Genomic DNA, 12,699 nt, shown 5'->3' on the forward strand with positions numbered 1-12,699 from the left:
GGTAAGGCTATAGCCTCCCTTTTTAATGTTTGGCCATATTACAGTCAATATTAAGACAGCATTTACATAAAAACAATGCATGTTTTATCCAGAAATATAACATTATTATCGAAAATAATTAGAAGAATTACTAGTTTGACTGTTTAATTTATGCAGGAATTTCATTTTATTTTTTTCTGTTTCTAGTTGTTCCTGGGACAGTTTTGTCTTTGTCCACTCAGAATATTAGAGAGAGCGAGCTGGTAAAAGTATTGGCATTATGCAGTGGAAAGTATGGAAAAACTCAAGAGGGAAACCTTCTCACACTCTTCACCATCCCTGCTAGAGACCTGGCAGGTGATGATGGAATGAATGTATATTTACTGAGTACTGTTAGCGGTGATAAATTTTTTCATCTGAGTATGTAAAACTCAGTTCTCTGCAGCTTTGACAGTAGAATTAATTGCAGTTTTCAAACCAATTTACAATATTATAGATTAAATCTGATGTAATATCGGGACCTACAGTCATCTACAGTCAAGCTAAAAATAAGCATTTTGCAAATTAAGTCTCACACATAATCCTGAAAGATGCTTTGAAAAAATTGACATTTTACTTGGCATCATGTTTTCTGCAGGAAATTGCAAGAGTAGTGAGTTGCAAACCTCCCCTCACAAATGTTGCAAGAGGAAATGTTATTCAGACTTGACAAGTTTAATTTACGATATATTTGATCAAACTACCATGAGAAGTTTGGCAATAATAAACTGAAATTCTGTAAGTTTATAGAAACAGAAAGATATTGATAAAAATGCTCTATATGTACTGTACTTGGCTTGCCAGTCATCCTTTAAATAGATACATGTTTAGAAGCTTCCTTTTAACAGCTGCCGATGTACAGTACATAAGAAAATATGATTGTTGGTGTTTTTTCTCCACTTCACCAGATCATAGCATGTATTACTTTTGTTTTACAGGTCTGGACTGCGTTAACCAACATGGTTATTTATCTGATAACATCTTGAAAGTTTCTGCATTTGAAGTCCCTACTCCAGTTGTATCTTGTGTTTTGGGAGAGGATGGTATTTTTGCTTACTGCCACAGGAAGAAAGTTCTTCAGCGATTTAAGCTTCCACAGGTTTCTTTCAACTGCTTAATGCATTAGTGTTTCATCATTCCATTCTGTCTTTACCACCTCATGTATTTCTACAGAAAAATAAATGCAAAACATTAAATATGTATATGTATATTTTACTTTGTTAAACATTCAAATTGCTAATCCAGACTATTTTCCTTGGCATGTGACTGTAATACTTTTAAACCTGTATTATATACCTTGAATCATCTTCTCAGGACATAGATAGTCAGCCCAGTGATCAGATGGTCCAGCTACAACCAATACAAGAGGTGAAAGGTCATCCTCTAGGCCCTGTCTCCCTCGCTCTTTCCCCTAATAAATTGTGGTTGGCTTCTGTGGGAAGAGATGGTTTACTTCGAATCCTAAACACTGCCTATTTGGTAGGGATTAATTCAATTTAAACATTTTTCGTAATACTTTGATTTTGCAATACAAAGGATCATCCTTATTTGTGTGTTTTATGATCCCGCAGGAGCAGTACACTGAGCAGCGTTGTCATTCATACCGTTATAATGGTGTTCGAAGTGTGTCTTTTTCTGCAGACAGCCAGATGCTTCTCACTACTGGCTTTAATGATGGCTCTCTTGTGTGCACTAACTTCAGGTAAAACATTGAGAATTTTATCTTCTTTATTGTTCAGATGTGAACAGTAGAGGGAACTGTTGCTTGTAATTGTGATTTAATTTACTCTGTCAAATTCAGTACATGTCGCATTCAACAGAAGCATGACTCTTACTGAGCAAAGATAATAAATACACTTAAAGTGGTCAGTCCATGGGTATCATGACCATTGTCTTAATACAATCTGCGATGCTTGTGTTGAGCATTTGTGTCTTCAGTTATACTCTATAGCCTACTAATTTCACATTTTCTCCCCATGAGTTCTTTTTTAGAAGGACTGCTGTTTTTGTTCAGTTGCTAGACAATTCAGATACTGTTGCCTTATGGAAAAAAAAAATCTATCTGTTATTTTGTATGATTGCTATCATTTTCTATGTGTCCTTTGTTTTATACAGGCCTAAAGATTTTGATGTTGGTAAGGGAAATAAAGCTACTCAGCATAGCCAGACTGTGGCTTATTTCTTGAAAAACATTTTTGATATCGAAAATCCCCTCCTCATTGGCTTGCCTGAGTGGTGTGAAAATTCTGTTGTTTGCGATGTAAAAACAGAGGCAATCAAGGTAAAAAAAAGTTTTCATATTACTTATTCCAATGACTAAATGAATGCTACATATTTGTTCTCCAGCTATAATTTTATCTTCTATCTGTTCAAAAATTTCATTTTTACCAACACTAGCTTTCAATGCAGCCATTCACTGGTATACAAAGATAAAAATTGATAACTAATAAATCAGTAGGTCTAAGTCTATAACACAATGCCTATTAATTAAACATTGATGTGTTATTTTAGAAATAGATGAAAGATACCGTCTTTAATTTTACAATGTGTTTTTCCCGAATTTTCATGCATTTTTCATTTGAAGAACAGTGAAGGAGTAGCAAGAGTGACTCTAAAAGAGCCAGAATACAGATCTAACAGCCTGGCAACCACCCTATCTTCTGACTCCATCTGGCTGGAAAGCAGAAAGGCGGTCAGTGACAAATATATTCCTATTTTTTGGAAATGTTGTTTGGCACTGTGGACCATTGTGGGATTGAGCACAATTTTAAAACATCATCATTTTAAAACACTATGAAACAGAATAATTTTGGCAATTCAGTAAATGCTACTTGAAGATATGACAACATAGTTGTGTTAAAATACATTGATTATTCAACTAATTTAAAAACAGTAAAATGAGAGACATAGCTGACATGATAAATACATCTAAATAATGAGGCGTACGACAGCAAGCCAATTGCAGTTCATAGCACCAGTAGTTTAGAGTGCAATAAAGGATTCTTCATCAAACTGTTGTCATGCTTTACCTCTCTGTAAAGCTGCCACGGGTGATGCATACTCGACACAGAGTTGGCATTCAAATGATTTAGGCTCTTCAACTTTATTAACTTCAAGACTAGGAAAATTGTCAGCTTAGTAACCATTATGGAACACAAACAACAGCACCACACTCTGTAGACAATTGTCCATGTGTGGGGAAAGACCTATGGTGTTCATAGCCTAAGGCTTAGCTTCAAATAACCACAAGTTTCACACGTTGGTTGGTTAATTTAAGTTGTACTCAGCCATTCATCTAACTAGACTAACATAATAGTGCTCAACCTCAGTCATGAAAATGTTGACCACTTCCCCTACCTTGGTAGTACCCTTTCTGTGAAAGCAGACAAACTCTGAGAAAAAACACTACCATAGTTTCACTTGTAGAGCCCAAGCATTACTCAGGGAAGAAGGACTTGTCAAATGTCTTCATGTATAAAACACAGATCCTGTTATCCCATCAAAAAAAAGGTCAGTGAAATATGGAGACAAGTCTGGAGATAGTCCATGTCACGTTTATCAAATGGGTGCACATTGCACAGTAGTGCTATAAAGAGAAAGCAGCAACACCACATTAAAAGAGAACAAACAGGCTCAATTTCCATCAGCCATAACTACTATCCCCTGAAACACTTCACCAAAATATATATACAATCTACAGATAGAACAACCAATGAAGAAAGGTGGTCCCCTTGCCAATGATTATGCCATAATATTGATGAGCATTTGTTAAAAAAATAAATAAAAATAAAACCAATATCTAGTAATCCACCAAACTTTTTAATTACAACTCGTTAGGATGTATTACAACTGATTTCAATCTTACATTATTTCTGTTTCTCTTACATTGTATCATGATCAGGTTGTAAACGAAGATGATCTGCAACATTTTGAGACAAAGAAAAACCTGAGGCAGAAAATCACAGAGATACGGAATAACGTAAGTACAACTAAATCATTTCATAAAAACTAATTTCAAGAGTCAATTATGAGACACTTAAATTGAGTCTTGGAATATTTCATTGGTAATGCTTTTGAGTAGAATCATTATTCTCATATCTTCTTTTTCTCCTTCTCCTATATATAATATATATATAAATAAGCCTGCCAATTTAATAACCGAATATGTTGTAAATGATGCTTAATACGATTGCAATAATATAATACGGTGAATAGCAAAAGCCAGAATGATACGAACATGATAAGCACACATAAGGTTGTCTGATAAATAAGTAGGTTTAAACAAAAACATAATTTCTTCTTTTGCAGATCCAGGGGATGATCAATTTTAATGAAAATATCCCAGAAATTGAACGCTTAGAACTGAGGGAGTTCAACTTGGATACTGAGGAGCAGAAGAGACTGGATGTCATGGTGCAGGAGGAAGTTACAAAGGTAATATCTGTATAAAAAAATCTGAGTGCAATTTTACAAATTTGCCTTGAGCTCATCAAAGCAGTTATCCATGATTGTAGGTGAGAAATGAAATTGATCTTGAGATACTGGAGAAATGTTTCCTCTATGATGTGATAAAGAGAGAATGCTGGGATTCTTTGAAGGTCAAAGGCAGAGCTATTAAGGTAGGATCAGTTTGCCATGTAAACTGATGCTTTATTTCTAAACCACTGATATTTAAACATTAACTACAGCTATTTATTGCTGTTTTCTATAGGCCTTTCATTCTGAATATGAAGTGAGGAACTATCCTTGTAAAGAGAGAACAGAAAAAGAGTTGGAAGACCTCAAAAGAGTTGAGAACATGAGGTTGTTGGAAATGGATGCCTGCAATGTAAGGAAAACAGGTTCCTAGGCCTGGGGAGTCTTTGCATGATAATTTGTTCAATTCAGAAAATAAAAACACAGCTACACAATGGTAGAATCATGTGATTAAGGGCATCATATGTAATGTAAAACAGCCATCAGTCATATTCAAAGCAAATGATGTATTGAAAATTAGGCAGTTTCTAAAAGTTGGGCTCTGGGTTATATTTGCAAACAAACTCAAACTGCGGCTTTCATTTCAATTCAGTTATTCAATGCATTTTTCTCTGATTTCGTGGTACAGCAAAGCAGCAGAAAAAGTAGCAACATAAATGCAACAGAGCAAGAGCAATGTGAGGAAGATGATGAGGCAGAAGGTGCTGTGGTAACAGATAGTTACACTGCTGACTTAGGATGTTCACAGCCATACCTCTACAACCAGTTGAGTCTATATACCTCAGAACAGAAAATGAACCAAATAATTCTGCTTCAGGTGGGTGCCTGTTTCAAGTATTTGTGATCTATTTCAGCAAATACTGAATGTACTGAAGCTCATAAAGACACTTTCTTTATGTTAACATAAAGTGTCAGTGTAAATTTACACTTGGTAAATTTGGATAAAATATTTTTTTTACCCATTATTAACTCAACTTCAAATTTAGGATGTGATCTATAGAATCAAGACAGCCTTCAACAATGAATTTGATGCCACATTCAAGCAAAAAGTGCTGGAGATTAACCATGTGAGAGACATGAACAGACAAATCATGGAGATCTTGGTAGAGCTGGAAATAAATATGGACCTTTGGGAGCCTGAGCTGACAGACAGTGAGTGGCCAGAGAGGCTATTTACAGTGGATGACTCAGAGGTGACTGACCTTCTCATGAAGCATAAAATATCACATAATTTAGTGTTGCTTACATATAGAAGTTCTTTTTTTTTAATTTTCAATTAAATGTTAAACACAGTTATTACATTTAAAAGTGAGACACAGTCTTCCCCTTTCTGCCATTCAAGATAAAAGCTGAAAAATTCCCTTACCCAGCACAAACAAAGGAGGAAAGGAACAAGCTGGAGGAGCAAAGATGTTTGGCTCCCAAAGTATGCTGCCATAACAAATAAGTTTTTGTTTTTGACTTGTTTGTTATCTTTTTGTCTACAACCCTCCAGATATATACCCCTATCTCCAGTCTTTATCCATTTTCAAGACATGTTTTGTTGGGATAAATAGCATATACTGCAAAACACAACTTAATAAAAACAAAACAAGACATTACTTTTGTACTAGTATGTAAAGGTCTTTTTTCAATTTCAGAGTGATAGTACTAGAAAAAGAGCTCTTAATGAAATGATGAATGGAGTGCTTGAAGTGAAAAAAGAAGACTTTTTGAAAAAGGTGAGTTAAAATGTTTACATGTTGCTGTGAAATTCTGAACATCCAACAATGTTCAGATTAAATTTGTATATAGTATCTATAGAATTTAGTAAAACAGCGATATAAAGACGTCTTTATTTCAGTTCCATTTTCCAGTTTGAGATTTTTATTTTCTTCTAAATGGAATTTCTGGTCAGATGTTTTTCATACCATCAATAAAAAATAAATAAATACAAAAATCTCTCAGTAAACTCTTCCCACGCCCTCTTTAATTGGGTTCCCAAGCTTTTTAATGATACTGGAAGCTCTCATGTTCTGAGATGGCAGTGGGAAATCAGAGAACGAAAATGACGGTTTAAGGAGAGAATTTTTTTTAAGGTTGGAATTTACTTAATTCCTCAAAAGCAAATATTGTAAAAACATCCTTACAGGATATAGTTAGATGTAAAAACTCTTCATAAAAGAGAGAGAAGACTGTATTTTGGGGGTAAACTGTGCATTCCAAAAAGACTAGTATGTGATAAATATCATGTTGGTAGTACTCCATTTTACAAATGATCACAGTGATACAAAACTTAAGTGTATGGATAAAAAATACAGTAGACATATAAAATCCATAAGATGATAGCTTTTTAAAAAAAATGACAAATCAGAAAGATGGCAAAAATGTTTTAACTTTGTAATTCCTATTGGTTTGTGTTGCTATAAGGATGAGAAGATTCCACAAAATGTATTCAGTTTTTAATCATTATTGCCAGTGTGATTTATATGTGTTTGAAAAATTCTTTATTCAAATGTAGGATTATTAAAATATATGGCAAACAAAAGGCCACCAGTTAGATCTAATGAAAATGTTTGTTTAAAGCTGTATGTCAAATAATATATATGTACTCCACAGGAGCTTCCTGTTCCTGAGTTTGCTTTGACCAAACCTAACATGGAATGGAGTGCAGAGGAGAAAAAAGCCCATAATCAATATGAAAAGAAAGCAGAAGAGCTGAGCATAGAGAAGGAGAAATACAAAAAGGTATCCCCCGATTTTTTTTTTTTTTTTTTTTACATGTTATTCCCCCTGATCAATGATCCTGTTCATAATCGATCAGCATTGTATTTCCAGTTAAGGGAAAGTGAAGTGAAAAAACTTCAGGCAACCATTAAAGATTCAACTGACATGTTTGATGAAAATTTGAAAAGGCTGTTTGAGAAAAAAATCAAATGTGATATTTCAATTTATCAGGTAAGCGACAACTTATAATGTGGTCTGAAACTTGATATTTTACAATCTTCAGACTCTGTTGAATCTAATATTTTATCTTCTTTTTTTTTGAACAGGAACAATTCAAGATAACATGGCTCTTGCATTCAGTCCACATGGAGGAGTTGATGATGAATAGAGAACTGGAGCTCAAGTGCAAACTTAAAAAAATGATAGCATACAAGGTCAGATAACAGGAGTCAGAGCTTATCCCATTCCTCCCTTTGTTGGTTTGCAGCTGTGATTTTGTTTTCACTGCATAATATTGGCATCTTATTGACATATACTTCTCGTACAGGATGAAATGGAAGAAGCAGTTATGAAACAGGAACGAGAAGTAGAATTGTTTCTTGAGAGCTATGAGAACATTGTAGCTGAGGACAAAGTAAGCTTGTTGGCATAATTTTGGTAAACCTACTTGTTTTGAACATTTGTGCACATAATATGTGATCAACTTCTCCCTAGGTATTAGACAAAGAATTCAGGAAGGATTTCTGTGACATACCAAGGCTTATTGTTGATCACCTTTATAAACTATTCAAAAATAGACCCAGGTTTGTCTTACTTACAATTTACTATTTTGAAATGTATTCATTTGTGCTAAATGAGTGCTTTATATAATATTGAACTGAAGGAGCTCTCCATCTGTATAACAAGAAAATGTGTTATTTAATAGATTGTTCTATACTGCCATAACAATTTTTATTTTCATATACCTCAGGATTCATAAGAGGAAAACCCAGCAATTTAGCAAATCCAATTCATGCCCAGATGAGAACCATTTTTCCCAGACTCCAGGTGGGATTAGAGAATTATTGACTGCCATGGAGGAACTGGATAAACCAGAAAATATGCCAGATGGATTGAACCCATTAGTCTGGGAGAGATTTTGTCTTGTTCGCAGAACAAAAGCAGCAAATGAGCAAAAGGTAAAGTAAGGATATGCATGATAACAAACAACTGCCAGTCCTGTGTTTTGACAGTCCGATGTATTCATTTAAAATCAAATCCTGTGCGCCAAGTTAGCATACAAACACATTTACTTGTCCATACACTAGTAAATGACCTTTGTAGGTAAACAAAAGATAGATGTAACAAACACTCTTAAGCGTTTCCGAAAACTAACAGAAGAAAACAGATTTTTTCTTCTTTTTCCTGAACTCAAAATATTTCAGTTCCGTTGTGTTTAGTGTCTTTTTGTGCTTTGGTAACAAACTTGCAGTTGTCAGCTAACTGTTGGACACATCCTTCTTAGGTAAAATTGAAAGCCCTGAATCTTGATGAGATGCAGGTGTTCCTCCAGAAGAGGCGAGAAGAATATCAAGCTGCCCAAGATCAAATAAAATACCTCACAAATGAACTTGAAAGGTATTAGCCACATTCGAAGTTTAAGAAATTGTGAATGATTTTGGGTAAAGTGACTTAATGGCATAACCCATACATCTGGAATTGATCTCTGCTAGTTTTGATGCATTCATTCTTGCTGTGTTTCATTTCTGGTAACCTTTTTTGAAAATATATAGTCAAGTAACTGATTAAAAAAAAAAAAGAAGACCTTTTGAAATAAAAAAAAATTGAATTTATGTTTCCTATTTACTCTCTTTATCTGCTTTTATGTTTTTGTTTGCTTCCCTTTTCTAGTCTACAAAAGAAAAAGAAACATTTTTTGATGGACACAATGATCCAGACTCTACTCAAACAGGGTCAGGTGGAAGTTAATCCAGACCCAATCCCTGACTATAGCGACTCCATACTTTTGGACAGGACTGTGGTGGAGGACCTCAATAGTATGATCATAGTCAGTCTATCCTCATTCTATACACATTATTTTTACTCATAATAGACTCTCCAAAACAAAAAAGCCATGCATATTATAGATCCATGAAGAATTATTATGCCTATTTTGATGAGCAGATGCATGGAGATCAGATGATAGCGACTATGGAAGAGACTAAAGATTTGCGTAAAGCCATCATCAAGCAGGAGTGGGAAATCAAGATGAAAAGGATGCAAATAGAAGACCTCAAAAACCAAGCAAGGGACATCCAGATGTTACGACTCACAGAAGACCAAAAGGAGGTGAGTTAAATGTTCTGAAATAGGTTTGAGTCCTAATCATGTTTTTTTTTTGCATTCCAGTGTAGCATTTTTACTTATCCCTTCAAAGTACCATTTATTATGAATTCTAACAAGATTTTCCAAATACAGACACACACACACACACATACACACCAAAATATATGTACAGGTATGTATGTATATATAGATATACATATGTGCATTAAATGATTAAAGATGGCGCAGAGAGGACACAGGAGCAGAGCTCCTCAAGAATGCACTCAGAGCAGAATGCCCAAACTGGTGCGGCTCTGGCTAAAGATGATGGAGAGGTACTTGGAGTTGCAGTGGGCCATGATGTCCTTCTGGCAGACAGAAGAACATTGCATCTGATTCCATCTTGGCAGGACCTGGCTGCACTGGATCTAAAACTTGGCATTACAACCTTTTGCAAAAATTCACTGATATTGTTTTGATGGGAGATATGTGTTTCATGTGAAACCAGTTCCTCATGTCTTGAAAAACAACTGTTTTTGAAGAAGATATAGATGACATCAATGTAAAAAAAAGGAAAGAAATTATCATGAAGGGAAAAATTCAGACTTGGTGGACAATTCACATCACATTTAAGATTTTTTTGTATGCTTGCCACACTCAGCTTGGTGGATGCTTAGGGGCTTTGATGATCATAATGGTTTACATTAGCCATTTTATATCAGCAATTTTTATTCAAAGTAAGTCATTGAATTTAGTTTAAATATTGAAAACATTATTCCAAGGCTGTCTTCTTTTTATATTATTAAGCCCTAAGATTTCAGTTTCATTTGGCAAGTGTCTGATGCAGAATAGCTAAATTATAAATCTATCTAGCCTGACTGATCCTGCATAGGCTGTTGATTCCTGTGGGTGGTGCTCTGGGAGTGTGGAGTACTGGGGCCTGTTATACGGGCTGTTAAGTCCATCTTGATTTGTGTTAGAGCTTGGTCCTCATTGCCGGTTTTAAGTCGGACCTGTTTCCGGTGACAGTTGGACTCCGCCAACCCATTCTCTTCATAACTTTTATGGACAGAATTCCTAGGCGCAGCCAAGGCGTCGAGGGGATCCAGTTTGGTGGCCGCAGGATCAAGTCTGCTTTTTGCAGATGACATGGTTCTGTTGGCTTCATCAGGCCATTATCTCCAGTTCTCACTGGAAGGGTTTGCAGTGTGAAGCAGCTGGGATGAGGATCAGCTCCTCGAGCATTTGGTCAGAATGCCTCCTGGACACTTCCCGGGGGAGGTATTCTGGGCATGTTCATCTGGGAGGAGACCACAGAGAAGACCCAGAGCATGCTGGAGAGACTACGTCTCCAGGCTGGCCTGGGAATGTGTCAGAGTCCCTCCAGAGGAGCTGGACCATGTGGCGGGGGAGAGGGAGGACTGGGCCCCACTGCTTTGGCTGGTGCCCCCCAAAACTGGACTCAGGATAAGCGGGGGATGGATGGATAGATGTTTATCATTACTGCAACTTTTTAATTCGCTGTAATTTTTCCCTTCCACAGTATCTTAACAAGACTGACCGTGACAGTCGTGTGACCAAACAAGTTTGCACTTTGAAGGAAAATATAGCTTTCCATGAAAAGGTATATGAAAAATAGAAAACGTTACAGATCATCTCTGTGTCATGGCTAAAACAATGTTTATGTTATATGTTATGTAATTTACAGATTCATCTAAAGGAGGTAATGCAGCGCAAACAAAAAATTAGATATCTTAATATGCAGGCTGCATCGAAAACAGAAAAGATTACAGACCTAGATCAGCAGATACAGGATGTGGAGAGGTCTGTAGCAGAGATGAGGCAGTTCTACCAAGACACAGGTGCTAAGAAATAAACAGTGCCCATGCTTGCTTTTCGAAGATCCTCAGAATGACTTCTTTATTATTGTATTTTTTTAGCTGTCGAAGAAGATGGAGATGATAAAACAGAGGAACACTACCAGGAGATTCTTGAGAGGAAGAAGCTGAAAGACACTGTCAGAGCACAATTTGAGGAATTGTCTTTCCTCGGTGCAGAACTCGAGCGTCTGAGGATGAAGAATTTCCCTTCACTTGACCAGATGCAACACAGTTGAGCAAAAACAAAAATGTTACTGTCCTATAACTTACTATCCTATTGTTTAAGAAAACAATTGAAATTTTTTTTTGCAGCAATTAAGGACTAATTGTGTGTAAAAAATTTTGTTTTTATTGATCTTTCTTTTTGTATTTTGACTATGTTGGCAATTCAAAAACAGATTGTAGAATCCTCAGTCTTATTCTTTGTTTATTCTTCTCTAAAATTTGCAGTTGTTTTAGTTTTAAAATTTTTATGTATTTTTTTACTCTTTATTCTACACGGGCAGGTGGTTATGGGCTGTTAAGTGAATCGTCGGGATTCGGTATTTTTACAACAATCTCTGTTTGATATAGTGGCTGCAACCATGCAGTAATAGCCATAGTGATGATTCTTCTGGGAGATTTTTCAGCTTTTTGCATGCTGGAGTTGCATTACTATCAAATTCAAACCCAGTTGTCATTTAAAGTAAATATCCATTTTGTACCCTAGATAAGATTAGATTCAACTATATCGTCATTACACATGTACAAGTGCAGGGCAAAAAGATGCAGTTTAGCATCTAACCAGAAATGCAAAAAAGCACTAGGTGCCGATAAAATAAATAAATTAACAGAATGCACTCTAAGAACCTTCATTGTACACAAACATTTTTAAATGTTTGTTCAATGTGTCATTTTATTTGGTCTTTTGTGTTTCCAGTATATACAAAAAGAATATAGTCTGTTCTGGTGTCTCAATCTTTTATATATCTCTTATATATCTATCTATATATATATATATATATATAATGTATCTACATATATAGAGCACATCATTTCTTGTTGCTGTGAATTATTGAGAATACATGGGACGAGCCCTAGTTTTGCCTATCTAGTTAATCATTCCTTGTTTTTCTGCATTTTGTCCATATACCGGTACTAGCATTAATTCGTAGTTGTCCTCGCACCACGGCCCTTCATGGCAACCCCACACAGTATGACTTACAGTGCCTGTTTCTACAATATGACTCCCCTTCTTCCTCTGTTCAGTGAGCTTTCAAGAGTTGTTATCCAGAACATCCACAGTTACAATATATTGCGACCACTTTCAAATGCT

At 35.6% G+C, this 12,699-nt stretch overlaps 1 protein-coding gene across 1 annotated transcript; it reads left to right on the forward strand.

Annotated features, from left to right (window-relative positions):
- Positions 1-1,900: 1,900 nt before the first annotated feature.
- On the forward strand, positions 1,901-12,192 carry LOC147236604 (cilia- and flagella-associated protein 43-like). The gene is made up of 23 exons (XM_086162898.1): positions 1,901-1,935; positions 2,134-2,299; positions 2,603-2,710; positions 3,920-3,997; positions 4,327-4,452; positions 4,533-4,637; positions 4,730-4,846; positions 5,123-5,311; positions 5,481-5,687; positions 5,837-5,920; positions 6,135-6,215; positions 7,093-7,221; positions 7,312-7,431; positions 7,527-7,634; positions 7,748-7,834; positions 7,915-8,003; positions 8,171-8,378; positions 8,705-8,817; positions 9,091-9,247; positions 9,364-9,528; positions 11,048-11,128; positions 11,213-11,366; positions 11,445-12,192. Exons 1-23 carry the CDS (start codon positions 1,901-1,903, stop codon positions 11,618-11,620), a joined length of 2,883 nt encoding a protein of 960 aa, XP_086019024.1. The 3' UTR covers positions 11,621-12,192.
- The last annotated feature ends 507 nt before the right edge of the window (positions 12,193-12,699 follow it).

The sequence above is a fragment of the Fistularia commersonii genome, chromosome 2, assembly GCF_037954325.1.
Source record: "Fistularia commersonii isolate RoL2024-O1a breed Wild chromosome 2, RoL_Fcom_v1.0, whole genome shotgun sequence".
Classification (NCBI taxonomy): Eukaryota; Metazoa; Chordata; class Actinopteri; order Syngnathiformes; family Fistulariidae; genus Fistularia; species Fistularia commersonii.

Coding starts and splice junctions, on each gene's coding strand:
- LOC147236604 (XM_086162898.1), top strand. CDS start 1,901: ATGACCATTGTCTTAATACAATCTGCGATGCTTGT. Junction 2,711..3,919: donor GGCTGGAAAGCAGAAAGGCG/GTCAGTGACAAA, acceptor TATCATGATCAG/GTTGTAAACGAAGATGATCT. Junction 9,248..9,363: donor ACCTCAATAGTATGATCATA/GTCAGTCTATCC, acceptor TTTGATGAGCAG/ATGCATGGAGATCAGATGAT.